The following is a 27,353-nucleotide window of genomic DNA, read 5'->3' as shown; positions in this document are numbered from 1 at the left end:
TTCTGATTTAGCACTTTTAAAATCTATGTCTACTAGATCTAGATCTAAAATATAAATTTGGAATAATTTAGATGTAATCTAGATTAGATTTATGGGGAAAAAAAACCCTAGATAATCAATTAATAGACTGAATGCAACATTGAATTTAAAAATAGTAGTAAAGTCTTAATATATTATAACATTACAATATTGATCTAGACATTTGAAAATCAAAATCTACACTTTTAAGTCTAGAAATTGAATTTATATATCTTGATATAGTTTATATCATTCTAAACTAGACCTAGAAACTCTAGATCCAGAGTCTACAATGATTTTAATTAGAATATAAATATAGAGCTAGTTTAAAAAAGCTAGATATACTGTACAAAATCTAGATCTAGTTTTAAAATCTAGGTAAGATCTAAATCTAGCTTGTTATGTCTTTTTTAAACACGATTCAGATAACGATGATTAATAAACATTACTACATCGAGTTGTTTTAGCATTTCATTTCAAGAAGTCATTCTTTATGACGTCAAAGGAAAAAAATCCACTACGTCATACGGAATAGTTAGAATAAAAATATCTTCATCAATACGAGCAATTTGTCGAGTGTTTATATACATTGGTGTACCAAGTGAGTTCTTTTAGCATTTTCTTTAAAGAATAACGTCGCATGGCCTAGTTAGACTAAAAATGTTTTCATCAATACGAGCAAGTTGTCAAAAGTTAAAATACATTGGTGCACCGAGTGAGTTCATTTAGCATTTTATTTAAAGAACTAATTCCATATGACGTCAAAGGGAAAAAATCCACCACGTGACATGACCTACTTAGACTAAAAAGACTAAAAAATGTCTTCATCAATACTAGCAAGTTTTCGAGGGTTCATAGACATTGGACGGAGTTTTTTTTTAGCATTTCATTGAAGAATTCATTCATATGACGTCAAAGGAAACAAAATCCATTACGTCACAATGGGCTAGTACCGAAAAAAAATCTTTATTAAAATGAGAGTTTTAACGATGGTTCATAGACATTGGTGCAATCAGTTCTAATGTCATTCTGTCTGTCCGTCATGTTAATATAAAAAAAAAAAACCAAGATAAAAGCTATTGAAAATTTCATGAACCTTTAATTTTCCTTCCGAAACATCGCAATAGTTTAAAGTATCTATAATATATTGTTCGTATGTTTTTGTGGAAAAACAAAACAATGCCAACGAATGTTTGTTTGTTCTTCGAGCTTACATTATATTTAATTCCATGCTTAAACGTTGCAAAAACTCATCATATATCCCCTGGTCATTTCATCTCCTGTTATTTTCATCATCTGATCATTTTATTTAACAAATAGTAATTGTAAAAATCATGAAATGAGCAATATTTAATATATTCGTTTTTTACTTAAATGGCAAAAAGTGTAACACAGATATGAATAAAATTAAAATTAAATGCCATTAAAACTATAAAAATTAACATGTATAAATACAGAGTTAATGTAAAAAGTGTTATTCTGATATGAGTGAAGTCAGCCTTTATTAGAAAAAAACAACAACCTTATTTCAAGGCTAAAAATGACGCACCCAATTCCAAGAAAGTGATTGAAAAATAAAATAAAGTGAAACATGTTTCTACTTCCACCACACCTTGGCTTTTAACGATACGTTATCAGCGGCACGGTCATAATGACTCTAATCGCACTTCTATCTCTCAAATGATTTTCACTACTTCCACCAAACTTTGGCCTTTGATTATTACGTCATACGCAGGATAATATTATAATATTACATCCCCCTGATCCAATAGAAGTTCTATAGGTAAGTACGCACCCAGATTTACAATATATTATACGAGTTCTCATCAAGAATGCAAAGTGGAAGAGGAAACGCTATAAACGCATTAGTAACATGTCAAAAAATATCAAAAAGAATTCTAAATAATCATATTTATATATTAGATGAAATGAGGGCTTAAAGTCAAAGAATTAACATCACAATTTAACAATGAAAAAGAAAAATATTTAATTGGGGATGAAATGACCGGTGAATGAAATGACCGGGAGATGAAATGACAGGGGATGAAATGACCGGGGATGAAGTGACAGGGGATGAAGTGACAGGGGATGAAGTGACCCTAACCCTGACCGGTCACGGATTTATAAAACCCATTTTTAGATTATTGGTTAACGAGGGTGTCATGCTGCCAGCATAACGTCTTTTCTTCCCCAATGTATATCAGATAGTCATTTGAATTGGATAAACTCGCGGGCGTTTTAAGAATCCAAAAGTTCAAAATACTTATCTTCACCTGGATTCAAACCTATCCTCATACACACACACACAGCATAGAAAAAAAAACAACATTTTTTCCGGCAAAATAGTCAACATGTAAGCCTACCCACTTTTTCACCTTAGCAAAGCACGGGTATTGCTAGTTTGTTATTTTTTGGTTCTGATTCCATAATTTTCAAATCAAAATAAAAAAAAAAGGTGCTTTTTCAAAAAGCGAACAAGTGAATTAGTTCCTTATGGGGAATTCCCTGTTGCACCGTACGTGGGATTTGTTTAACAGATACGTCGTTACACAAATACGTCACTTCCGCCAAAATTAGTCTCAACGCTTCATATTGATATTTGTTTTCATTCCAATTTTGTTTTGCTAATTAATTGAAAATGGCTTGTTGTTTTGGAGAGGACACAGGCCCAGCAGAGGCAGAGAGACTGTGGAAAATCTTTAAAGTAGGTCAACATTGCTCCAGATTCTAAAAATCTAGACTGTCCTATAGTAAATTTTAGAGAAGACAGCCAGACTAGATAATCTTACCTTACTTAGCCCTTAGTTTAAAGTTACACTAGACTAGATCCAGAAAAGATTTTCATTTTATATCTAGATCTCACTATATAATAAAATACTAACCTCAATATTATTTCGACTAGAATTTCAATCTTGATAAATTCTATCTAATATATATTAATTGATCTAGATCTATAGCGTATAAATATAGGTAAGATCCAGATTTGATGGATTTTCACAATTTTTAAAACTCGGTGTGATAAACCTCTAGATCTACATCTACGTATACATCTAGAGTTACAGCAAGCGGCTGACATTAGATCTAATAACTATATCACTATATGAGATTATATCATATATCTAATTCTAGTTTCTAGAAGTTTAGCCATTGATTAACATGCAGGACTAGATTAACTTAGGGACACGGGTCACACGCCGAGGATGTAATCATCTTTTATTTTTTTTTTTTTTTTTGAAGTAACGTCTGTAATTTATACTAAGATAAGATATCCACTTTCCACACTTCTAACTCTACCTCATTATCTTATATTTTGATGGGAAACGGGGAAAGAGGGTTTGTACCAAAAATAAACATTTCTTTCCAGTAAATTGAATTCTAGATCTAGATTTACAGCCACTGGAAAAATGATTCGCACATCCGGTCACCTACGAGTACTAATATCGCGAAATAAATAGAGTGATAAGATTTAAATATATTCTCTAAATCAGCTTCCTAACATCCAAGCGAAAGATTATATGCATAGAACTAATTGCTTACCTTAGTAATTAACTACTCGTATCTAGTTTTCAACTTCTTGACCTATCTACATCACTGGACATCTAGCAGTATCTACCTACCTGCCTAGCCACCTTCATAACAATATATAATGCAAACCTAGATCCTTAACATATCTAATTATTTACCTATCTGCATAATAACCTAACTACTTATCTACTTATCTACCTATTTACTTATCTACCTATTTACTTATCTACCAATCTACACACATACCTAGCTACCTATTTACTTAGCTACCTATATACCTAACTACACATTCACCTAACTACCTATTTAGTCAAGTCCATGTCAACCAACATCTATTCTCTTTATAGATACATCACCTACCTAACATATTAAAACTGTCCAGTGTATCATATATCAAGTAGAACTATTGTACATTTAATGTTATAGCTGTTTTTTAACTTTACACACATATTGTTTAGATTCAGTCCATGGCAATGCAGCTACATGCATTGTATCTAGTCAAAATCTAGGCTACATTTACATGCATTGTATCTAGACAAAATCTAGGCTACATTTACATGCATTGTATCTAGACACAATCTAGGCTACATTTACATGCATTGTATCTAGACAAAATCTAGGCTACATTTACATGCATTGTATCTAGACAAAATCTAGGCTACATTTACATGCATTGTATCTAGACACAATCTAGGCTACATTTACATGCATTGTATCTAGACACAATCTAGGCTACATTTACATGCATTGTATCTAGACAAAATCTAGGCTACATTTACATGCATTGTATCTAGACAAAATCTAGGCTAAATTTACATGCATTGTATCTAGACACAATCTAGGCTACATTTACATGCATTGTATCTAGACACAATCTAGGCTACATTTACATGCATTGTATCTAGACACAATCTAGGCTACATTTACAACTTGCAGGTCATTTCTTGACAAATGTCCACCCTTTTTTTCTCCTCAGTCAAACCCAGACAGCATCAAATCACCTTTGTATAAACATTTTACGAAAGAAATTCTGGATGAGCTCAAAAAGGTCAAAACAACATTTGGGGGAACGTTGGTACACCAAATAAAGGGTGGGATGACCAATATGGACGACCCCATTGGTGTGTACGCCACTGACCAGGACGCTTATACGGCATTTGCTCCTCTGTATGACCCAGTATGTGGTTTTCATTATCAAACATGTGTTATTGATATCGCACAAAGTCTAAGTAGATAACATTTAGTTGCATTGTAACAACAATCTCATTTGGTCTGTAGAGTTCGTTTATCAGATGCCTTCAATGCTTTATTTTCCTTTGTTATTTGTGAGCGATTCCCTAGCGGTGAAGCAGTTATACCTTTCGCTTTTCAACAGTTTGTTGTACTTGCTGACAATAGGACTGCTTTTAATTTATCATTAAACTTAAACTATGCCTAGGGGCGCGCACACACACACTCACTCTCTCTCCCACTCACACTTGCACACACACACACACACAATGCCGCGAACGACACTTATTAGTTTGGTGGGCTCATGGGTTATCTAAAAAAAGGCCAGTTTAAAATCGTTACCTGCACCGAGAGTCCGAGATTCGTACCGAGACTCTTCTCTTCGGAAACCAAGTGTTTTAACCCTCAGCCACCACGACCTCAACGTTTAAATTTCTGTTAGTGACGTTGTATTCCTTGAACTTTAACCTTTTCATGTAGCCAACGGCTAACAAGGTGCTATGTGGCTACTACAACTTCCTACTACCTTTACTTTTCACTCTAATGATGAGTACGTGATGAATACAAACTGGGTGAAGCTGTTAACAGGTTGGAAGAAATGTGACATTTAACCGAGATTCAAAGTTTTGAGCTGAACTTAAACTTCTCCTTGCTTCAATTTGCTTTTTTTTGTAGGAATGTGTAACAGAAATTTAAAAGTACTTAAACTTTATTTAGATTTTATTTCAAGCTTCTGAAATCGTAAACTTTTTTTAAAATATAAAAATGAAATTTTTACAATACTGTAGATTTGCAAACGGGTTGGTGGCAAGTTGAGTTTAAGTGCTTCAGGTAAAGTTTTGAGTGTAAGTGCTTCAGGTAAAGTTATGAGTGTAAGTGCTTCAGGTAAAGTTTTGAGTGTGAGTGCTTCAGGTAAAGTTTTGAGTGTAAGTGCTTCAGATAAAGTTTTGAGTGTAAGTGCTTCAGGTAAAGTTTTGAGTGTAAGTGCTTCAGGTAAAGTTATGAGTGTAAGTGATTCAGGTAAAGTTTTGAGTGTAAGTGCTTCAGGTAAAGTTTTGAGTGTAAGTGCTTCAGGTAAAGTTTTGAGTGTGAGTGCTTCAGGTAAAGTTTTGAGTGTAAGTGCTTCAGATAAAGTTTTGAGTGTAAGTGCTTCAGGTAAAGTTTTGAGTGTAAGTGCTTCAGGTAAAGTTTTGAGTGTAAGTGCTTCAGGTAAAGTTTTGAGTGTGAGTGCTTCAGGTAAAGTTTTGAGTGTTTTGCTTGGGGTAGACTTAAAAAATAGGGGGGGGGGGGCGGGCACGATGTGAATTCGCTTTTCCCTATACTCCAGGTCATCAAAGATTACTTTCAAGTGGAGGAATTAAACCATCCTGAGACCGCGTACGGCACCTTTGAAGAAGTTACAGAGCTTGAAAACATGAACTTAGACCCGACTGGCAAGTACATCAAAAGAGTATGTATCGAGCAGAGAAGGAACTTGGAAGGACATGCTTTCGTTTCTCTCCAAAGCAAAGCAAAAAGGTAAAAGCTATCAGTGCCATTATTATTCTTGTTCATATATCTTTTTAAAAAATAAAGTGAAAACGCAAAAACATAAAAATATTTCTAGTTTAATTGTATAGTGTAAAACGGTCTATTTTTACAAAGCTTCTATCTACTCACTCTGTCTATCTGTATGGTAAAAAGTTTTTACACGTTTTGTTTCCCACACCCAATCTCTGATTGAGCTAAATTATTTCCAAAGTATTTCTTGTACCTGACAACACAAGAATCAATCAAAAACAATATTTCATCCATCGTGAATGATGGCCACTTTGACGTTAAGGGGGGCTGAGGGCTCACTCAGAATGTTCTGCTGCATACTGGACAGAAGCTAGTGTTATTGGCCTTTTTTTCTCTGACGCTTTTCTTCTGCCAGAGCTGTTCTCTTGTCCTCTGAAATTTGTGCGCCAGTTTTCACATGCTCTATCACATGGGCGTAGCCAGGAGTTTTTTCGGGAGGGGGGGGGAATCCCCCCCCCCCCCCCGCGGAAAAAAAAATTATATATATGTGTGTGTGTGTACAAAGTTAATCTTTATTACATTCTGACCCTTTCGGAAGACGTCTATTGTTTATTGTAGACTCCCCGCCCTTGCTAGCAAGAGGGTCTGGGGGAGTTCGCAGCGCTCCCCCAGCGCGGGGCGAACCCCCTCCGCCGAGCACTATTTCTGGTATTGAAAGCCAACAAAATGCATATTCTGAGGTATCTACAGTGCATTATCTTGCTATTAAAAAGTTTTATTTCAAAAACCTAATGTGCTATTCTTACTGACTTAGACCCTCTCGCGCCGTTCGGCGCATTTTCCGACAAGCTGTTTTCACAACTCTTATTTTGCGTAATTCATTTTTTCGGAGAATATGTCCCGCAAAACCTCATGCGACGCTCTGTCACAACCTTACTAAGGATTCGACTCCCAGTTCGGCATATGATTTCTTTGATTTAGACCTGATCTCTATGACTGACTCCTAAAATCTGTCTTAGCCATCTTTGTTGAGCCACATTTAATGTTTTTTAAATTTCGGCAGAAGACTATTCACACTTTATTAATGGAGCCCAAGCCACTAGTAGAAATTGTAGCCTTTCTTGACTACGCTCTTGGAATTACATGCCTGTATTTCGCTTTAGAAAAGGAAAGTTTTTTCGTCAAATCATCTGTTGAGGGGTTTTAAACTAAAAAAATCTCTGGAGTTTTTTTTTTGTTTTTTTTAATTCAAAACCCCATTTAGCTATGATCATAGAATTTGGTGACTGTAGTTTGCTTTAAAATAATATTGAAGATAGAGGTTTTCAACTCTAAACGCTTTGTAGGGGAATTTTAAACTCAAAACCATCTGGAGGGGTTTTAAACTTTAAAGAAAAAGTCATCTGGAGGAGGGGGGATTTAAACTCAAAACCCCTTTGGCTACGCTCATAGATTTTATAGTGTGTAATTTTCTTTTTTTTTTACATTGAAGAGGTACTTTTTAGCTTCAAACCCCAACTGGAAGGGGGGGGGGGGTTAACTCAAAACCCCTTTGGCTACGCTCATAGAATTTTGAGTGTGTAATTTGCTTTTTTTATATTGAAGAGGGGGTTTATCGTAAATTTTGGAGGGGGTTTTAAAATTAAAATCTTCCTTAACTGTGCTGTTGGAATTTGGGGATTGTTGTTTGCATTTTTTTCTTTTGTTTTATATAAGAGGGGGATTTAACTGCAAAAACCTCTGGTAGGGGGTTTAAATTTTGAACTCAAAGCCCCCTGGTAGACGGATTTGTATCTCAAAACCCCCTGATATGGTTTTTTTAAATCTCAAAACCCCCTGGTAGGGGGATTTAAACTCAAAACCCCCTGGTAGAGGGTTTTTAACTCGAACCCCCCTCGGCTGTGCTGTGGTAAGTGATGATTTAGTATTAATATGTCACCTAAACTAAACAAACTGAAAGAAAAAATCAGTCACTTAAATCCGTTCCCCCTCCCTCTGGGGGGTGATTTCATTTGAACCCCAAGAACCCCCCCTGGCTACGCCCATGCGTCTATCATGTGCTTCCGTCTCCCAGGTGGCAGGGTCATACTGAATGCTTTCAGAGAAGCTTTAAGTGTTTTCATTGTTCACCTGGTGAGCGCTTCCCTTCCCTTAATTGGCAATACCGATGTGCCGATGTGCCTAAACTCAAAAATCAAAATCAAACTCAAAGTATCACATCATTTTTTTTTTTGAAAATTTTATTTACACACAGCATCTACATTTCTCTTTTATATCCAAAATCTCTCCCAATGAATAAAAAAAAATTGTTTTAAAAGCCTTTATAGTACAGACAAGCAGAAAACATAGGCCTAGGTACATTCTGACCCTTCATTCTTTCGAAAGTTTATTGTACCCTAGAATAGGTTCTTCCTGGACTTATTAAAATAAACTGTAGACCTCCCTCCCTTGCCAGCAAGAAGTCGTGGGGAGCACTGTGAGCTCACCCAGCGGGGTTTGGGGCGGATATCATTTCGGGGGAAGGGCTTGAACCCCCCCCCCCTGGTTACGCCCGTGTGTTAAAGGTATATGTATGCTACTTTTGAAAGCGAAAGTGGATCTCTGTAGTCAGTCATTTCTAAATAGATGTCGACCCTGGGAAGATTCTGGGCTTTGTCCGGGAGTTGGGGTAGTTTGCGGGGGTCTGATTTGTGATGGGGAAAAGAAATTGTGAATATATAATATTTACAACAGATTTTTATTGAATAAACACATTTTTACAATTTTTACTAACTTAGCTGTAAATGTACCTTTCTTTTAGTGACATGGCTGTGTGAGATTTAGCTCTTCAGATATGAAGGGAGAATGATCCTTGAGGGATTATGGTCGCGACTTGGCCTAAATTGAGCCGATGTACTGAAAACCCACAAATATAACAAATACATTAAATAAAAAGGCGATTGTAATCCTTCTTTTCTCAATATGAAAACATTTTAAGAGCATCTTTAATCCTTTTGTGTTGGCCTCCTTGACAGTGTCTTCTAGTAGACGGTCTGTTGCTACACAAAGTAGCCAAGTATCTACACACATTCTAGCCAAGTATCTACACACATTCTAGCCAAGTATCTACACACATTCTAGCCAAGTATCTGCACATATTCTAGCCAAGTATCTGCACATATTCTAGCCAAGTATCTACACATATTCTAGCCAAGTATCTACACATATTCTAGCCAAGTATCTACACATATTCTGATATCGCCTCACCGTGGAACATATCCTCATTGATTGCCCCAGATACCAGGATGTCGGGGAGAAATTTTTAGAAAACACACCTTGAAAACACTATTCGACAATGTCGACCCTGGGAAGGTACTGGGCTTTGTCCGGGAGGTGAGGTTGTCTACGAAGATCTGATTTTTGAACTGTGATCATATAATATTTACATCAGATTTTTACCAAATTATTAAATTTTTACTACCTTTACTATTTTTAATGTGTGAATAGACCTTGTTTTTAATGATTTAACTGTATAGAATTTAGCCCTTGTTATGTAAATGGAAAGTGATCCTTAAAGGATTACGGGCACGGCATGGCCTAAATTGTGCCGATGTGCCTAAACTCAAACTCATGTAAAGGGAGAGTGATCCTTAAAGGATTACGGGCACGGCATGGCCTAAATTGTGCCGATGTGCCTAAACTCAAACTCATGTAAAGGGAGAGTGATCCTTAATGAATTACGGGCACGACATGGCCTAAATTGTGCCGATGTGCCTAAACTCAAAACTCAAAAAAACAGCATCTTGCTACATGAAGAAGCCAAGTATCTACACATATTCTAATATCTTCATGGTATCTTCATATAAACACTGGACACTGGCCTACATGGACACTGGCCTACATATACGACATGCGCAGCACCATACTTTCTTGTCTAGAGGATCTGATAATGCAATCGATTAAAAAAACAAACAGCCCAGAGCGTAACTGGCATTGTAGGACGTACCATTATAGGCTACCCAAGACTCCCACTTTCTAAACCATCGTCCAATTGAGTTCATTATGAATACAAACTGCTGAACTTGTATTAGTTCTGAATATTTGGCTCTGACCTAAAACTTGTGAAGGCCCACATGTCTGAACTAGCTTATGGCCTTAACAAGTCTAACTCCGACATGATTGGATGGCATGTGAAGCCTAGTACAAAGTACGCTAATTGCTTGATTAACTTAATGCCGTTTTCACATCCTTAGTATTAGCAAAACGATTACGGGCACGACATGGCCAAAATTGTGTTGATGTGCCAAAAACTCAAACTCAAACTTATTATTCTTTTTTTGTTGCTGTTTTATCTTTGAATAAGAACCCTTGAGACATTTTTAAATCTTTGACTTCAATGGTTCGGAACACTTGCCACTTAAACGCTCATGGATTATCTTTCTGTTCGTAAAGACTAACCTTTTGTTCTTTACTCACTAACATCCACTAGCGAATTCAGAACTTTGGAGTGGAGGGGGCGATTTTTTTCCCAAACCCTAACCCTAAGCATAAACGCGCTTAAATCAAATATATATATATATATATATATATATATATATATAATTTTTTTCACAAAAAGCAGTGTTTCTTAACCTTTGGCGAAAAAAAAGAAACATGTTGAGGTCTTTCTCTTGACAGTGTTGGAGTCTGGGGGAAGTGCTGCAAGCTCTCCCAGTCGGGTCCGGGGAAAAGCCTTGACGACAAAATCGTTTTCTTGCATTCTTCACTGCAGAAACGCATTCTCCTGACATCTACAGCCCATTATTCATGCTTTTAAAAAAGGACCTTTTGAATAATGTTTTACTTGAAAATTATTCTAATATGAATTTACAAGCCCTTACTACAGTGCAAATACAACCGATTTGTACCACACAAATTTAGATTAAGACTTTGAGGATCGCCGCCGAAAAAAAAAAATATTCGAAAAATAATATTTAAAAAAAAAATCATTTGTAAGTGATACATTTTGTTCAATAGGCATATTTGTAACTTTATTTTGTTACAGAACTATAATTCAAAGTTCTAAGCAAAAAATTTCGGAAGTGGGAGGAGAAATTAGATTCAAATCTAATTTTTTTTTGCATTTTAGGATTCACATATATCTTGTGAGTTATAGTCCCAATTTTTTTTGATACAATAGAAAACTATCAGTACGAGTAAAGGTTGGGAAAAGGTGACTAGGAAATAATATTTGGATTCAGAACTCTTCTCAATTGTTACTCTTATAATGAAAAATTTCGTATGAATTCTACATTTTCCAAAACAAATTCTTCCCCCCCCCCTTCCCGCCGCCGCCGGATCCGCTAGTGCTAATATCGCATTGATTCCCTAAGAAACAAGACATTGGGATAAGAAATGTCCCTATGTTGCAGTTATGCTTGCTAGAAGACTTCAGACATATCTAACACATCCCTTCAGAAACAGTGCCAACATAATCTAAATAGTGCCCTTATAGACAACATGTTCCTATTTGTCAAGAAAAAAAACCCGCACAAACACAAGTCCAGGAAGTCTTCCTCGACAGAAAACTAGCCTCTCTTAACTGTATATTTGTAAACAAGCCTTCAATCTTGTATAGGAATTATTTCACTTTTCCCGTAACACAATAGTTCTCTTGCTCTTCTGATTTTTGTCTCCTGATTCCAGAGAAGCAGTGGAAAGAATTGTGATGAGGCTGTGTAAACACTTAGAGTGGTCATCTTGCTCTAAATACGACTCCATGCTGAAGCAACACGAGGACTTTTACCAGTTGATTGAGAGGGATGACATGTGCATGAAGGCAGACAACAAGTAACGATGTTCAGTCTCTAGGACCAGCGTTTCTCAACTTTGAGCGTACATATCGTAGAGCGCTTTGGGAGGCGTGAAACTTCGCGATATGTTGGGCTTACTTTATGAAGTTTTCTTCATATTGGATACGATTTTCAGTAACTATAGATTAGGAAATTCTAGAAATGTTTTCAGTAACTATAGATTGGGAAACTCTAGTAATGTTTTTAGTAGCTATATATTAGGAAAAAGTAGAAATGTTTTTAGTAACTATAGATTAGGAAAATGTAGAAAAGTTTTCAGTAACTATAGATTAGGAAACTCTAGAAATGTTTTTAGTAACTATAGATGATTTTGTATATGAGAGTTTCCAGCATCTTTACACTTGAATACTCAGAAAATATTTAGTAGGCCTACCTATAGAATAGAAGAAACTAATGCGGGTAGTTCAGTGAAAGACGGGCGGAATGGACAAGGTCTATCGCTTGCAATATTTCGCTATTGAATTCAATTTAGCGGACTTTTAAAAAAATACAGTGTAAAGAAACGCTGTTCTTGACTTTTATTTAGTTTTTATTTTATTTATATAGTACAGTCCAGAGAGCATACAAAACCATTCTATTCCTCTAGATATCCCCATGGCCCACATGTCTACAAAATAGATTGGACATGATCTCACAGATCATGGAGTATGAGCATTGAAGACGCGAATTTTTTTTCATTTTGATGCTTTATTAGCGGCCCTCGAAATAGGAAAAGCCGCTATTAAGTTTGTGCAGAATGTCAGTCTGTCCGTATGTCACCAGATACTAAAAAACTTGAAGAGAAATGAAAAAAAAATTATATTTCAGCATGCAATGCGGCTTGCAAAGTTTAGATGCATTGGCTACTTTTTGTTTACTAAAAGCAAACCGTTTAGTTTATTAAATTAATTATGCAAACGATTTTTTCATAAAAATACAATTCTAAAACAATAACATAAATGTGGGGAGATAATGTTAAAACATATGTTAACAAAGAACGATAATTTTCTGTAGTTTCAGTATTACTAAGTCATATATATTAATAAAAAAATATTAGTTAACAGTGTTGTTTTTTTTGGTTGCTGCTAAAATAAATGAAAACATTTATGTTTGTTTATAAAGGCTAAGAATGCACTTTGTATGTAAAAATCACGCACAATTTAATATACTTTTTTTTTGCTGCGAATTTAGGGTAGTAGCGTGACGGCCGCCACAACAGTGTAACTCTAACTACTTCCCTCAAAAAGTTTTAAATAATCTGATTATATATATCCAGTACATTAATGCCCAAATCAGGATAATAGCCGCGTATTTTTGTGCGTTTGTCTGTTGGTTGGTCTGTCGTCACATTTAGTTAAAAACAACACTAAAAGCTATTGAAAACCTGATGTCCCTTCCGAAACAGTTTGTGCTGAAGAAAGAGAAGCCCCCACTTTGTGAGTACTTTGATTCTCGCCTCACGGTGGATCTTATTCTCATTGATTGCCCCAGATACCAGGATGTTAGGAAAATTTTTTTTAGAGCGCACAACTTAAAAACCCTATTCGACAATGTCGACCCAGGGAAGAGACTGGGCTTTGTCCGGGAGGTGGGGTTGACTTCGAAAATTTGATTTGTGAAATTGTGACCCTATAATATTTACATAAGATTTTTACTAATTATTAAATTTTTACTACCTTTACTATTTTAACTGTGAAAAGACCTTGTTTTTAATGATTTAACTGTATGGAATTTAGCTCTTGTAAAGGAGAGTAATCCTTGAAAGATTACGGGCACGACATGGCCTAAATTGTGCCGATGTGCCAAAAACTCAAAACTTAAACCAATAGTTTTAAGCAGTGCTTTCTTTTGGTGACTGTACGCACACTTATTATTAATGCACACATTGCACAATAGGTAGCGGCGGCACTGAGCTGTGTGCTCTAGAGCCTTCTGTCCACGACGACGCTCAAACCGTCTAACGTTTGTCTCTCCTGAAGATATCTCCAGGATGCTGGAGGCTACAAAATGTATCCCTGGCAACGAGGAATCTGGGGCAACCCCAGGCAGCTTCTGGATAACGCCCAGTACGTATACGTCAACCACGAGGACCATCTGCGTCTCTTCATCATCGAGAACAACCGCAAGCTGACGGATTGCTACAGGCAGATGAGTAGGGACATCGTCAATCTGAGATTACATCATTTTTTCGCTAAGAGAAAAGGCCTTGGGTGAGTTTCATTAAAATTCAGAAGAAAGGTCTTGGTTAGGTCTCATTAAGGTTCAGAAGAAAGGTCTTGGTTAAGTTTCATTAAGATTCAGAAGAAAGGTCTTGGTTAAGTTTCATTAAGATTCAGAAGAAAGGTCTATGTTAATTTTCATTAAAGTTTAGAAGATAGGTCTTGGATAAGTTTCATTAAGATTCAGAAGAAAGGTCTTGGTTAAGTTTCATTAAGATTCAGAAGAAAGGTCTTGGTTAAGTTTCATTAAGATTCAGAAGAAAGGTCTTGGTTAAGTTTCATTAAGATTCAGAAGAAATGTAAAAATTTTATTTAGATTTTTGGATTTCGTTTGATTGTGTTGACCATCTTGTACGTAATATTGTTTTTGGCTTTCCTCTGTAATATTAAGGCTCAGCTGCATGTAGTTACTTAAAGAAAACAAGGTTACAAAGACACTGTGTGGAAACACAAACTCAAAATCGGCCGCCGAAGTAGGGGGTAAACTTATTTTTGCTAAATGTAGTAGTTAGTGTTAAAAATACATTTGTAAAAAAAAAATGGACTAAAGATCTAAAACCGTTTGCATAAATGTGTCAAATATATGGTGCAGTGTTCCTCCCCTTACCAGATAGCCTCCCGTGTTTGTTACTATTAATATTGAATAGTCGTAAAAATGGTGTATTTTTATGAAAAAACTGCTTGCATAGTTGATTTTAAAAATTAAATTTTTCGCTTTCAGAAAAGAAAAAGTAGCCGCTGCGTCAGAACTTTGAATGGTCTAAAATATGGTGTCGATTTTCTGGTGACCGGTCATTTCATCCCCGATCACTTCATTTCCGGTCACTTCATCCCCGGTCATTTCATCTCCTGGTCATTTCATCCCCAATTAAATATTTTTCTTTTTTATTATTTAACTGTACTGTTAAGGTTTTGACTTTAGTCCTCATTTCATCTAATATATAAATATGATTATGTAGAATGTTTTTTGATATTTTTTGACATGTTACTAATGCGTTTATAGTGTTTCCTCTTCCACTTTGCATTCTTGATGAAAAATCTTATAATTTATTGTAAATCTGGGTGCGTACTTAGCTATAGAACTTCTATTGGATGTGGGGGATGTAATATTATAATATTATCCAGCGTATGACGTAATGATCAAAGGCCAAGGTTTGGTGGAAGTAGTGGAAATCTTTTGAGAGATAGAAGTGCGATTTAGAATAATTATGACCGTGCCGCTAACAGCAGATCACGGTGATTAAAACTATTATTATTTTTATTACTGTTTAGGGTTAATTTTTACAAAACATTTGAAAGAATTTTTTAGTACAAGCAAACGGTGCTGTGGTTTAGAGGATAAGTGTTATTACGGCTAACGGAAGGCTCATGTTTGAGTCCTGGTGGAGATACCGAGCTCATCCCAACTAGTTACCTGGCATCATCTGGGACATTTTAACTCTTTCTCTCCTAATAGACGATGCCAAGGTTGATTAGACTCCCATTATTCTAAATTGGTTTTTGGATTTATAAACTCTAATTTCTGTTGTGTTAAGAGATCATGCATTCCCCTACAATCCTATACCAACTATAACATTTTCTCATAACAAACAAAAACGTTATTGAAACTGAATCAAGCAGGATAGTGAAATACAAATGAGCAAAACAAATAATACTATCGGAATTAGAAACATAATTACGGAGAGAAAGAGTTAAAGAAGCTTTGTTATTGTGCTTAATGCAAAACACATGTTTACGTTTGGTCAGAGACAGACACAGACAGAGAGCGTGAATTTCTTTAAAGATTTTGCGTGTGTGTGTGTTTAACTGTATTGTGTATTTTTAAATTTTTATTAAACAATGACTGTCCAATACTAGCTCTTTATAAAGCTTGCTAAATATATGTATAAATACAGAGAGAAGGGGGGGGGGAGAGAGGTTTGAAGAGGTTGTTTAGGTTAGTTATTATAAAGTGACTTCCTAGCCTAGCACTCCACAAGAATTGTCCAGTCTAGGATCGAGACATTGATTATGCTTCTGAATGGTACGAAAAGAATAAAAAGGTTATTTGCAGGTGTTAATTGATGTTTGAAAGGTCGCCTTTGAAACTAACGGGACATTGCGGTCTCTACTTTAGAGTTATTGATTACTGTTATTTTAAAAGGGAGGCCGCGTTTAAGTGTGTAGTGTAAACATGCAAACCCACACACACACTAACATGCCACATCTTGCTCACGTATATGATATCATGCCACATCTTGCTCACGTATATGATAACATGCCACATCTTGCTCACGTATATGATAACATGCCACATCTTGCTCACGTATATGATATCATGCCACATCTTGCTCACGTATATAATATGCCAGATCTTGCTCACGTATATGATATCATGCCACATCTTGTTCACGTATATAATATCATGCCAGATCTTGCTCACGTATATAATATCATGCCAGATCTTGCTCACGTATATAATATCATGCCAGATCTTGCTCACGTATATAATATCATGCCAGATCTTGCTCACGTATATAATATCATGCCACATCTTGCTCACGTATATAATATCATGCCAGATCTTGCTCACGTGTATGATATCATGCCACATCTTGCTCACGTTTATAATATCATGCCAGATCTTGCTCACGTATATGATAACATGCCACATCTTGCTCACGTATATGATATCATGCCAGATCTTGCTCACGTGTATAATATCATGCCACATCTTGCTCACGTGTATAATATCATGCCAGATCTTGTTCACGTATATGATATCATGCCAGATCTTGCTCACGTATATGATATCATGCCAGATCTTGCTCACGTATATGATATTATGCAGAACTTGCTCACGTATATGATATCATGCCAGATCTTGCTCACGTATATGATATCATGTCAGATCTTGCTCACGTATATAATATCATGCCAGATCTTGCTCACGTATAAGATAAAAAAAATCGCTTAATATTTCGTTAACCTTTTCTTTGGCGAACCAGAAAGTTTTGTTTGATCGCACCACACTCACTCATTTCCGTTCAATGGTCAGAGTCTGTGATCGCACCACACACTCACTCATTTCCGTTCAATGGTCAGAGTCTGTGATCGCACCACACACTCACTCATTTCCGTTCAATGGTCAGAGTCTGTGATCGCACCACACACTCATTCATTTCCGTTCAATGGTCAGAGTCTGTGATCGCACCACACACTCACTCATTTCCGTTCAATGGTCAGAGTCTGTGACCCAAACAAAATGATCTCAGCCAATTTTCAAGACGTATTGTAGACCTCGTGGCACTTTGCATTAACAATGTTATTGATTGATCAGATTCCATATCGGTCTTCATTAGTTCTTGATATTAATTTCGTATTCGGGATTAGGAATTAAATGACAACTAATAAATATTTGAGTCTTTTATCACAAAGTCAATATTAAATCAGGCTATTTATAAGTATGCTAGAGATCGATAGCACACATTTGATTGTTAAATCAAAGAAGCTGATTAAAATAGTTCAAGGTCAAATCTTTATAAGCTAATAGTTAACAGAAAAATCTTTTCATGCCACTAGTTTACAAAGAAAATTTTATATGGCAATAGTTTACATACAAATCCTTTATATTGTTATAAACCTGGTGGTGGCACAGATGGGGGTAGTGGTGTGAGTGTAGACAGCCGACGCAAATCGCCCCAGGCCAGCGCTAGACGAGCGGTCAACCGTGACGAGTTACGACGGTCAGCCGAGACGAGTGTCAACACGGCGGTTCGGGAAGGATCGACGGCGGTCCGGGAAGGATCGACGTCGTGAACAGAACTCAGGAGTGTCACGAGAGTTGTAGTCATCTGACCACCTAGAAACGTCGAGCGGCGTTCTGTCCGGTTCGAGAAGGCCAGTAGGGACCCTATATAAGAGCGGAGGTGTCGCAGTCAAGACGGTTCACGGCAGGGGTTCAGAGCCCGGTTCACTACAGTCCGGTCGACTACAGCACAGTTCAGCGGTGTGGTTCTGTACGGAGCATTACGACGGTTCAGTGCGGAGTACTGTCAAGTACAGTTGAAACGGCTGGCGTCTTGATCTTGGTCTGCGATCGAGTCCGACACAACGAGCCTAGTGTGTGAAGTCAGTCCTGAACTGTTGAACCCAGTGCAAGCCCGGAGCGAGACGGAGAGGCCAGTGCAAGACTTGATACTGCGGAACGGTGTTATCGGAGAGATATTTGTACAGTGTACGTGTTGCCAACTGTACAGTATTGGCTGTTATTTATTCAACTATTAAAGTGTTACGTTACTTTGGAGCCCTGAGTTGTCAAGTTCTTTAAGTTGGTGGTGTATGGTGCAGTTTGCAGAGAGCCTGGATAGTGAGATTCGTAACAATATGTTAATAATTTACATACAAACTTATCTATGCCAATGCTTTACAGACAAAATCTTTTTATGGCAATAGATTACAGAAAAGCCTTTCTAAGCCAAACTTCACAAAAGCGCATGAACTTGTTAAGTATAACCAATGTTTGATAGTGCCGGACGAAAGTTCCATTCATTATCTAACTTCAAAACCAGAGTTTCCCAGATCTGTCAAACGTCAGTAGCAGTAAATATTTTAATGACATTGAAATGTTTTCATTAAAAGCCTTTTTAAGTAATTTTCGAACTTTATTTATTTCTGTGTTGATCGGTGCCTTTTTTTACAATACTTCCATTCAAGTCACTTCTTAATGGAGAAACCTGGATGTTAGGTGGGTGGGCGGACAGCTAATCTCAAAAATGGCTCTAATGATTTTCTAGAAATTTAACAGTTTATGTAAATCACTAAGATAAGAATTGCTATCTTATTGGCCACATGGAGAAAACACTACTTTGACCGTTATTTTATTTCAGAGCAAAAAATAAATAAATGCAAATTTGTCTGGAGTCTGTAGTTTAGACCGTATTACCGTAATTATGCGATAAATTAAAATTTTACTTCAATTTTATCGAGGTTTCTAAGCGTTGCTTATATATTTTTATGTAAATCTAATATACATTACATTTAGATTCTAGATCTAGAAGTAGCTCTAGACTAGATCTTATGAGTTCAAAATCAGAACCTTAGGTTTAGTGTTAGATCTAGATGTCCAGATAATGAACATACGAATAATTAGTCGGACAAGTATGCCTTCCTCGATGACCGAAACAGATAAGTTTTAGCCACTGACGGTGTCGCGGCCTATAATTTTATTTTTTAAATTATTTTATTATCTTCAGGGCTTAATAATGGAGGCCTTGTTTATTTTTAAAATATATATTTATAATGTTGTTGTTTTTTTGGTAATAAATTACATTTTTTTAAACGTATATCTGAAAATTGAATGTGTCTAACTTTTGTATAGCATTGCTAAGTAAAAGCTGTATTAATTTTTCTAAAATCATTTATAGATTTACTAAGAATCACTGTCAATGAAAACAAGTAAAGAGATTTTTTCGTTTGAGACATGTATACGGAGTGACAGTGTCCAGAAAATTATGGTTGAAATGTCTTTCTTTTGTAATACTGAATAGTTGTTGAGTTTGTCTGCTAAGACAATAGTGTGGTCTTGTTGGCTATGAAATCAAATGATGTGTCTGATATAAAATTTGCACGCAAAGACTATGTAACTTAGAATCGATAAGTCTTTTAGCGTATATAAATATATTGACTAGGTTCTTTTAAAGTTCCTCCACTTGTACCTACGTCATTGGAGAGTGGTGTCTCCGGTGTACAGACTGGATAAAACGAAGTACTTCAACACTCAAATACATTGTGTGCACTTTGCAGCACTGTATCTCGCTGAGAAATGAATTACTAGCTTGTTGGCCGACAGGAAAAGATCTAGTTTGACCGTTATAATTTGTTCAAAGAAAAATAAGAAATAAATTTAAATTAAATAAATGTTCCATTGTTTTTTAATATCTAACATTCATTAGTTATAAAGAGAAAAACACTCGCTTTATAAGCTCTAGTCAAGTGGTACTGTCTTCAAATAAGAGACACAGTTTTAATGTTTTTCTTCAGATTTAGGTCTTACTAAAATGCACTTTCAAACTCTAATGAGAATACATCTATGTTTTCCAATAATTCTCCGACAACCAAAGTCTCCTGTACAAATATATTTTATTCGTATAATTGTAATGTAACTGTGAATAGACCTTGTTTTTAATGATTTAACTGTATAGATGTTAGCCCTTGTTATTTAAAGGGAGAGTGATCCTTAAAGGATTACGGGCACGACATGGCCTAAATTGTGCCGATGTGCCTAAACTCAAAAGTGAAACTCAGAATTTCTGCTTGAACGAGAAATAACGTGTAGAAACTTTTTACCACACAGACAGAGTTGCTATGAACTATGAGCTTTGTGAAAACATCAAAGCCAATCTCTTTTTCCAAAGTTGAATTAATAGGCACTAGAGGTGGCCCTAACTAACACGACTGCTGGCTATCCTCGTCTGCTTCGTTGCTCCAAAAGTCAACGCAAGTGATGTCCCTAGCCTAACCCTAACCCATACTGTCCTAGCCTAACCCTAACCCATACTGTCCTAGCCTAACCCTAACCCATACTATCCTAGCCTAACCCTAACCCATACTATCTGTCTTAGCCCAACCCTAACCCATACTGTCCTAGCCCAACCCTAACCCATACTGTCCTAGCCTAACCCTAACCCATACTGTCCTAGCCCAACCCTAACCCATACTGTCCTAGCCTAACCCTAGCCCTAACCTACTCTATTACACTAAGAGTAAACCTGAGTTCCTGACAATTTGACATTGTTCCAGACTCTGTCTATAAAACTGGAAGAAGGAAAAAAAACTAAATGAAACTAGGGGTACACTTGGTGTAAAATCTTCAACATACTTAGTACACTCCGGACCTCGTTTCATTCCTTGACTTATGTGGAGACACGTTTTTCTTTGCAGCCTCTTAGAAGATTTAAATTCGCTCTTAATTTGTTAATTTCATTAAAAGGAGTTAAAATTAACCAATTTCCCTTTAAAATCCAACCTTAACAAACGTAACACAAAAACACACTACCCTAAACATCAAACCTAATATAGGCAATTAAGAAAACCGCTAGATCTAGATGTAACAAGAAATAACACACACACAAAAACAGTTTATTCAATGCTTTACGAGTTTTTAAATTAATGATGACCGAATCTGTGTTCAACAAAAACACTAATTGGTCATTTTAAGTAAACCTTGGCCCACCACCGATGGTTGAAACTTGAAAAACGCGAAGCTTAAATATGTGACTTAGTCTGAAAATCTCTTTGCAAAAAGCTGAACGTTTATGTAAGTCAACGATCACAAACCTGAAAACGAAAAAAAAACAAAAAAAAAACAAGTGCTTTGAAAAAAAAACAACAACATCTGCCCTTCTGTCTTGATTGAAAACTTTTATCTTCTCGATCTCAGATACACCCACCCAAACCCACCTCAGCTGATATCAGATCGGCGCTTTAAAAAAAATCCCCTGGCACGAAAAATATATCTTCGGGCCGACAACACATGTTTTAGGGGTCAGCCATGTCAAACTCATTTCCTCCCATAGTGGACTCTGTCCTCCCTATCAGCTGACACCAGCTCGTCTCACTGATAGATTCGTGTGAGGACGTGAGCTTCTGAACCAGTGGTGCGAGGTTTCTCTTTTTTGGAATTTTGCTGTCAGTCGAGAGTTGTGTATTTGTTGTTTTTTTTTTACTAGCCTTCTAGATAAATCAATTTTGCCTTGTTCTCCAGCTCCTCTATGATCTAGTGAGGTATCGAAAGTGCCCTCGGATTATTCATTTTAGTTTCTACCTAGTCCTTCATGTTCTGTGACATAATGAATGTGCCCTCAGATAAATCTGTTTTTACCTAGTCCTTCATGTCCTGTGACATAATGAATGTGCCCTCAGATAAATCTGTTTTTACCTAGTCCTTCATGTCCTGTGACATAATGAATGTGCCCTCAGATAAATCTGTTTTTACATAGTCCTTCATGTCCTGTGACATAATGAATGTGCCCTCAGATAAATCTGTTTTTACCTAGTCCTTCATGTCCTGTGACATAATGAATGTGCCCTCAGATAAATCTGTTTTTACCTTCTTCATCATGTCCGGTGCCGTATTGAATTAGACCTCAGCCCCTAGCAAGTTTTCAATCCATCTGGAAATATTTGATGTCCTCGGGTCAATCAGATTTAGCTTGACCTATATACCTGCAGCCTGTAGCTTTCCCTCAGACCTTGTCGTCTGTGCTTAAGTTCTGAATCTTTTTGTTTTATATCTACTACACATAAAGAGAAATAAACAAGTAAATTAAAAAAAAACACTAAATCTTAATTACGGGGAAGAGCTCCATAATTGCAGACATATATATTAATACTGTAAGATTTATTTCCGTTTTCTAAATCAAACAATGTTAATCAATTAACGAATTGGTTAATTGTTTTGATTGGTTCATGTTTTCTAAGGAACAATTAATAATTGTGAAAAGTTTTTCTTGATCCGAGATTGGGAAGTGAGAGATATAACAGTTTCAAGAACCCACCCAGGCGGCACCGTTTTATCAATAGCCGTAAATTCTCTCTCCCCCAAATTTGGAAGATTAAGAAGATTAATTCTCTACTGTGTTTTGATAGTGAGATAAATGCTCAAATAGGAATCTTCCATATTTAGTTTATCACTTTGATTCAAAAACAATATAAGACACGAACTCACATCTATTGTGTTTTGTAAAGACTAAAAACAAAGATCTCGCATCATTAAAAATGAGACCAGAATTCATGATCAAAGACTTAGTAGGAGGCAAAATGAGATTTCTATCAACTTGTTTTGAAACCTTTCTGGATTTGCGGTTGATCTCGATACCATGTAGACCAAGAATAGTCTTTTTATTATTTTTTTAATGTTGGTAATAACACCAACTATCTGCATCTTCTGTCTCCAGATACCTGACCTTCAGTCCGACCAATATAGGCACTGCTATGAGGATATCTGTGCGTGTTCGGCTACCGAAGTTGTCCAAGCAACCAGACTTTGCAGAAATTTGTGAGACGTAAGTGACACACTATTGACGATAGGCATTACTTAACTCTCAGCATATAGTTGAACACAGGTGACGGAAGAAATGTCTTAATACAGTTACGCTCAACCTACAACTCTCGTGCCTTCTCCGGCCTGTGAGCATGTCTTTCTACCCAGAAAAAATGTCAGTTAGAGTAACAAAAAAAAATACGAAAAACATACATATATGTAACCCTGCCGGAGCAAGTAAAACAAAGGACGTTTGGGCCACGAGGCCTTCATCAGCTACAAAACAAACAAAAAAAATAACAAACAATTAACACAAAATAGTCTTAAGTGAAATTGTCTGTCCGATGTTGTTGTCTATCGAAAGCTTTTATTAACGTCCCGTTTGTGTCCCTGGTACACATTTTGTACACATTATATCTCCCACTTTCCGTTGTTCGATCAAGTTGAAACTGCGAATAATAATAATAATAATAATAATCATCTTTATTGTCCGTGAGGGACTTTGTCTTACTATTTGTGGATTGCACCAAACAAAACATTGTGACTATAAAAAAAAAAATGTACATTCATACCTGACTCACTCATAATTTACATGTGACAAAGTTTATATCAAATTGTTGATATTTAATGATTTGATTACCAGGGGAACAAAAGAGTGTTTAGTGGTTGTGTCTGTTTGTCTTTGCTATTGGTGTCTTTGAGATGGCAAAATCACAAAATCCTGACCCAAAGGGTGATTTTTTATTTCTATAATCTTTTTTATGGATGTTTGTCTCAAACAGCTGCCCAAATGGGGTTTGTTTTTTGTCAATGACCTTACCAGCAGCATTTAGGATTCTATGGAGTTTATTTTTATTAATTTAATTTTATTTTATTAATTAGTGGTAATTAATTTGTTTTGTTTGATATAAAACGGACATCAAACTTGCAGTATTGAGATGTGGCTCTAAATGTGCAGTTCTTCCCCTTATATAAGCTCATTTGTAAAATTTTTTTTTTCTTTTTGTCCTTTAACCTGTTCATTGGACATGATCTGAACATCTGTCTACTTCCCCAGAAACAATCTGTATTGCCAAAAGGTTGAACCGGCCAAAGACGTGGTCGTTGAACCGGACGACATTCTGTACGAACTCTGGAACAAACACAAGATGGGCATGACCGAGATAGACATCTTACGAGAAGTGGTAAAAGGCTTGGAAAAGGTGTTTGAAGAGGAGAAAAACTTGGAGGGCAAGAAATGATTGGACTCGCTCTAAAGGAAGAAATGTGTTTTCACAGTGTTTATTGCTTAGGTTTAAATAGTTTTATAGATATGTAGAGAGGATGATAAATATTTGTTTTAGTTTTGTACTTCACACCAAACCAAGTATTGATACAATTTTTCTTTAGTCGTTTTAGAAAGACCTAGATCTATAAAGCTCACAATTGGATTGCAATTAAATGCTCAATATATTCATATATATCTATACCACGTTTACTACAAATGATGTATCTGCTAGCGTTAACAGCTCTTTTAGATCTTGAAGGTTTAAATATCTTGGCTTGATGCCTTTCCTCAACTTTTCTATTCTGTTTGCTCGATGTTTTCAAAGAGTGTTTCATGAATGCTGCTATGTCTGAAAATGTACAGCACAATTTTGCCTTTGATCTGTTTTTTGTTTACATTGACAAATTGGCTGGCCACTATCGTTGTTCACTGGTTGTGAAGGGAAATTTTGAGCTCAGAGTACATCTGGGACTTCATTCAAACCCCAACATCCACTATGTCTCAATTGTGTTGAGACAGTAATAAGGGCGAGGTTCATACTAATTTATTTAGTTCGTTGTGTCTCTAAAGCCGTCTGCTCAGCGTTGCCAATTACATATCAACAGATGGGTTGTAAACTCATTTATTGTTATTGCTTTGATATATATTTATAGAAAACAAAGGGGACATAAGCCGTTAGCTGTTACTCTTTAGAAAATAAAAATCTCTTTGGCAGCTGGGAAGATAAGTATACAATACAAATTTTTATTTTATAATCAAATTTATTGTATACATATATACGTAAATATTTATGTAGCTGAGTGCGACGTCGCATTTATTTCTATGCTATCTATGAATGAGTGATACCCTCTCTAGGAGAAAAGAATTATATTAAATTATGTATAATTCAATTCCGTGTATCTTTCCTCTATCAAAATCTCCATTACGATTGTATCGTTAATATGAAATTGTGGTCTTTTGTTTTTGTTTGTGCAAAATACATAAAGCCCACAAAAAGACTGCAAAGCTAAGGTTGAGAGCGAATCTCAAAATATAAATGATAACCCTTTACAAAACAAAAATGTCTTGGAATCTAAATGAATTGTACCAGAGCAAAATAGTTTAGCTCCCAAACGAGAAGATTAAAGTGGCTAATTTGAAAAAACACAATTTCTTTTAAGGGCCGTCAGTAACATCACATTACTAAAGGTAGCTAAACGTCATGGGGGTGGGGGCCTGATAGCGATGGAGAATTTTTTTGTTCACTATTTACTTCAGCACTGCTATCTTGTAAAGGGCATTCTCAAATCGTGTTAGGTCTTTAAAATAGGATTAGAATCAAAGACGTCTCGCAAATCGTCGTCCTCAAGAAAAGCCTCAGTAGCAATTTGTGGAGACTTAATAGTTTAATTACTGAATTATTAATGTGTGTAGGTATAGAAACAATATTAATTTCAAAATTACAATATGTGTTATAATTACTTTATAACTTTGTAATATTTTATGCCCAAGTTCAGCCCGACAGACACACCATACACACCCAGCTGTACATAAACTAATAAACGATGTGTATGGTGATTTAAATAAAAACTATAAATTTAATCTAATGATATTTATACAATAAATATGAATATGATCAATGATAATGATAACAAATACAAGTACATATAATTTGATATGAAAATTCAATACTTCTAATAGGATTACAATAAATACTTCTTAATTAGTATTTTAAGAAAAATAATATTAACCTTATCAACGATCCACTTCAAGACAAAGATTCAGTAATCAGGATCATTACTATACAAATGTTCAAGACAATCCAAATATCTTCTATCCAAGATACTGTTCACCGACAATCAATAGGCAAAGTTCTTAGTACCATCAAAGCTCACAACTTGACAAAGCACCACCAGGCCTGGATATAGCAACCCGCAATCTGGAATCTGGAACCTCAGACTCGAACCTCAAACTTGAAACATTAGACAGAAAACCTGAGATGAAAACCTCAGTCATGTAACCTAGAGCTGAGACCCCTAAACAGGGGTCAAGATAATCATTTAAGAATATCTACGAAGGCCAACGATAAGGCTATCCAATATCGGACACAAGAACAAATTCAAGAGTTGAACAGAATAAAGCCTGCTTCAGTCTAACTCTAACAACATGGTGTGAAATGCACCAGACGAGCTCCGACAATTTACGTCATAAAAAATTATGACGAGGCGACAAGGGGAGATCACCTACTAGACACAAATAAAACCAATGTAAATGACGTCATTAATATAGATGAAAACGGTGCTATTCAATACAGAACATTTTGACTCTACAACTAATTCAATAGTTGCAACACTATTCTTGTTCATTTGTAACATTTTCCTAAAAAAAAAACAGCTTTAAATCGTCTTGCTCCTATCCATGTATTCATTACATAATAAGGCTTGTCCTAGAGTCCGAAGATTATTGATAAATTCAGTATTTTCCGCGGTTACACAGCCCCAGATGCGACCTACATACTTTGCCGCACCCAATGCAGCTATAACCACTGTCCGCCGGTGGTGGATTAACATTTTTTTTTCGCCTTTTATGCATTGCCTCCAGCCTGCGCTGAGTACTTTTCAAGTGATAATTGGCTCGCGCAGGCCCAGACCACTCTTTACACTAAATACTGTCCACAGCGGCACAGACGTCTGGACGGCTGAGAACAACAGATAGCTGTAGGTTTGATATCGGGGTTAACATCTCTTAGTCTGGCTGCCAACCAAGCTACAGAGCCCAGTCTG

At 36.2% G+C, this 27,353-nt stretch overlaps 1 protein-coding gene across 1 annotated transcript; it reads left to right on the top strand.

The window, feature by feature from the left end:
* Positions 1–2,563: 2,563 nt before the first annotated feature.
* Positions 2,564–25,481, top strand: LOC106050195 (arginine kinase-like). The gene is made up of 7 exons (XM_013205143.2): positions 2,564–2,722; positions 4,520–4,720; positions 6,101–6,291; positions 11,938–12,081; positions 14,063–14,293; positions 23,239–23,346; positions 24,382–25,481. Exons 1-7 carry the CDS (start codon positions 2,657–2,659, stop codon positions 24,563–24,565), a joined length of 1,125 nt encoding a protein of 374 aa, XP_013060597.2. The 5' UTR covers positions 2,564–2,656; the 3' UTR covers positions 24,566–25,481.
* Positions 25,482–27,353: the final 1,872 nt, after the last annotated feature.

This window comes from Biomphalaria glabrata, chromosome 8 (genome assembly GCF_947242115.1).
Source record: "Biomphalaria glabrata chromosome 8, xgBioGlab47.1, whole genome shotgun sequence".
In the NCBI taxonomy this organism is placed as follows: Eukaryota; Metazoa; Mollusca; class Gastropoda; family Planorbidae; genus Biomphalaria; species Biomphalaria glabrata.
Note: the sequence above shows the minus strand (reverse complement) of the source record. Positions and strands in the feature narration are given on the sequence as shown.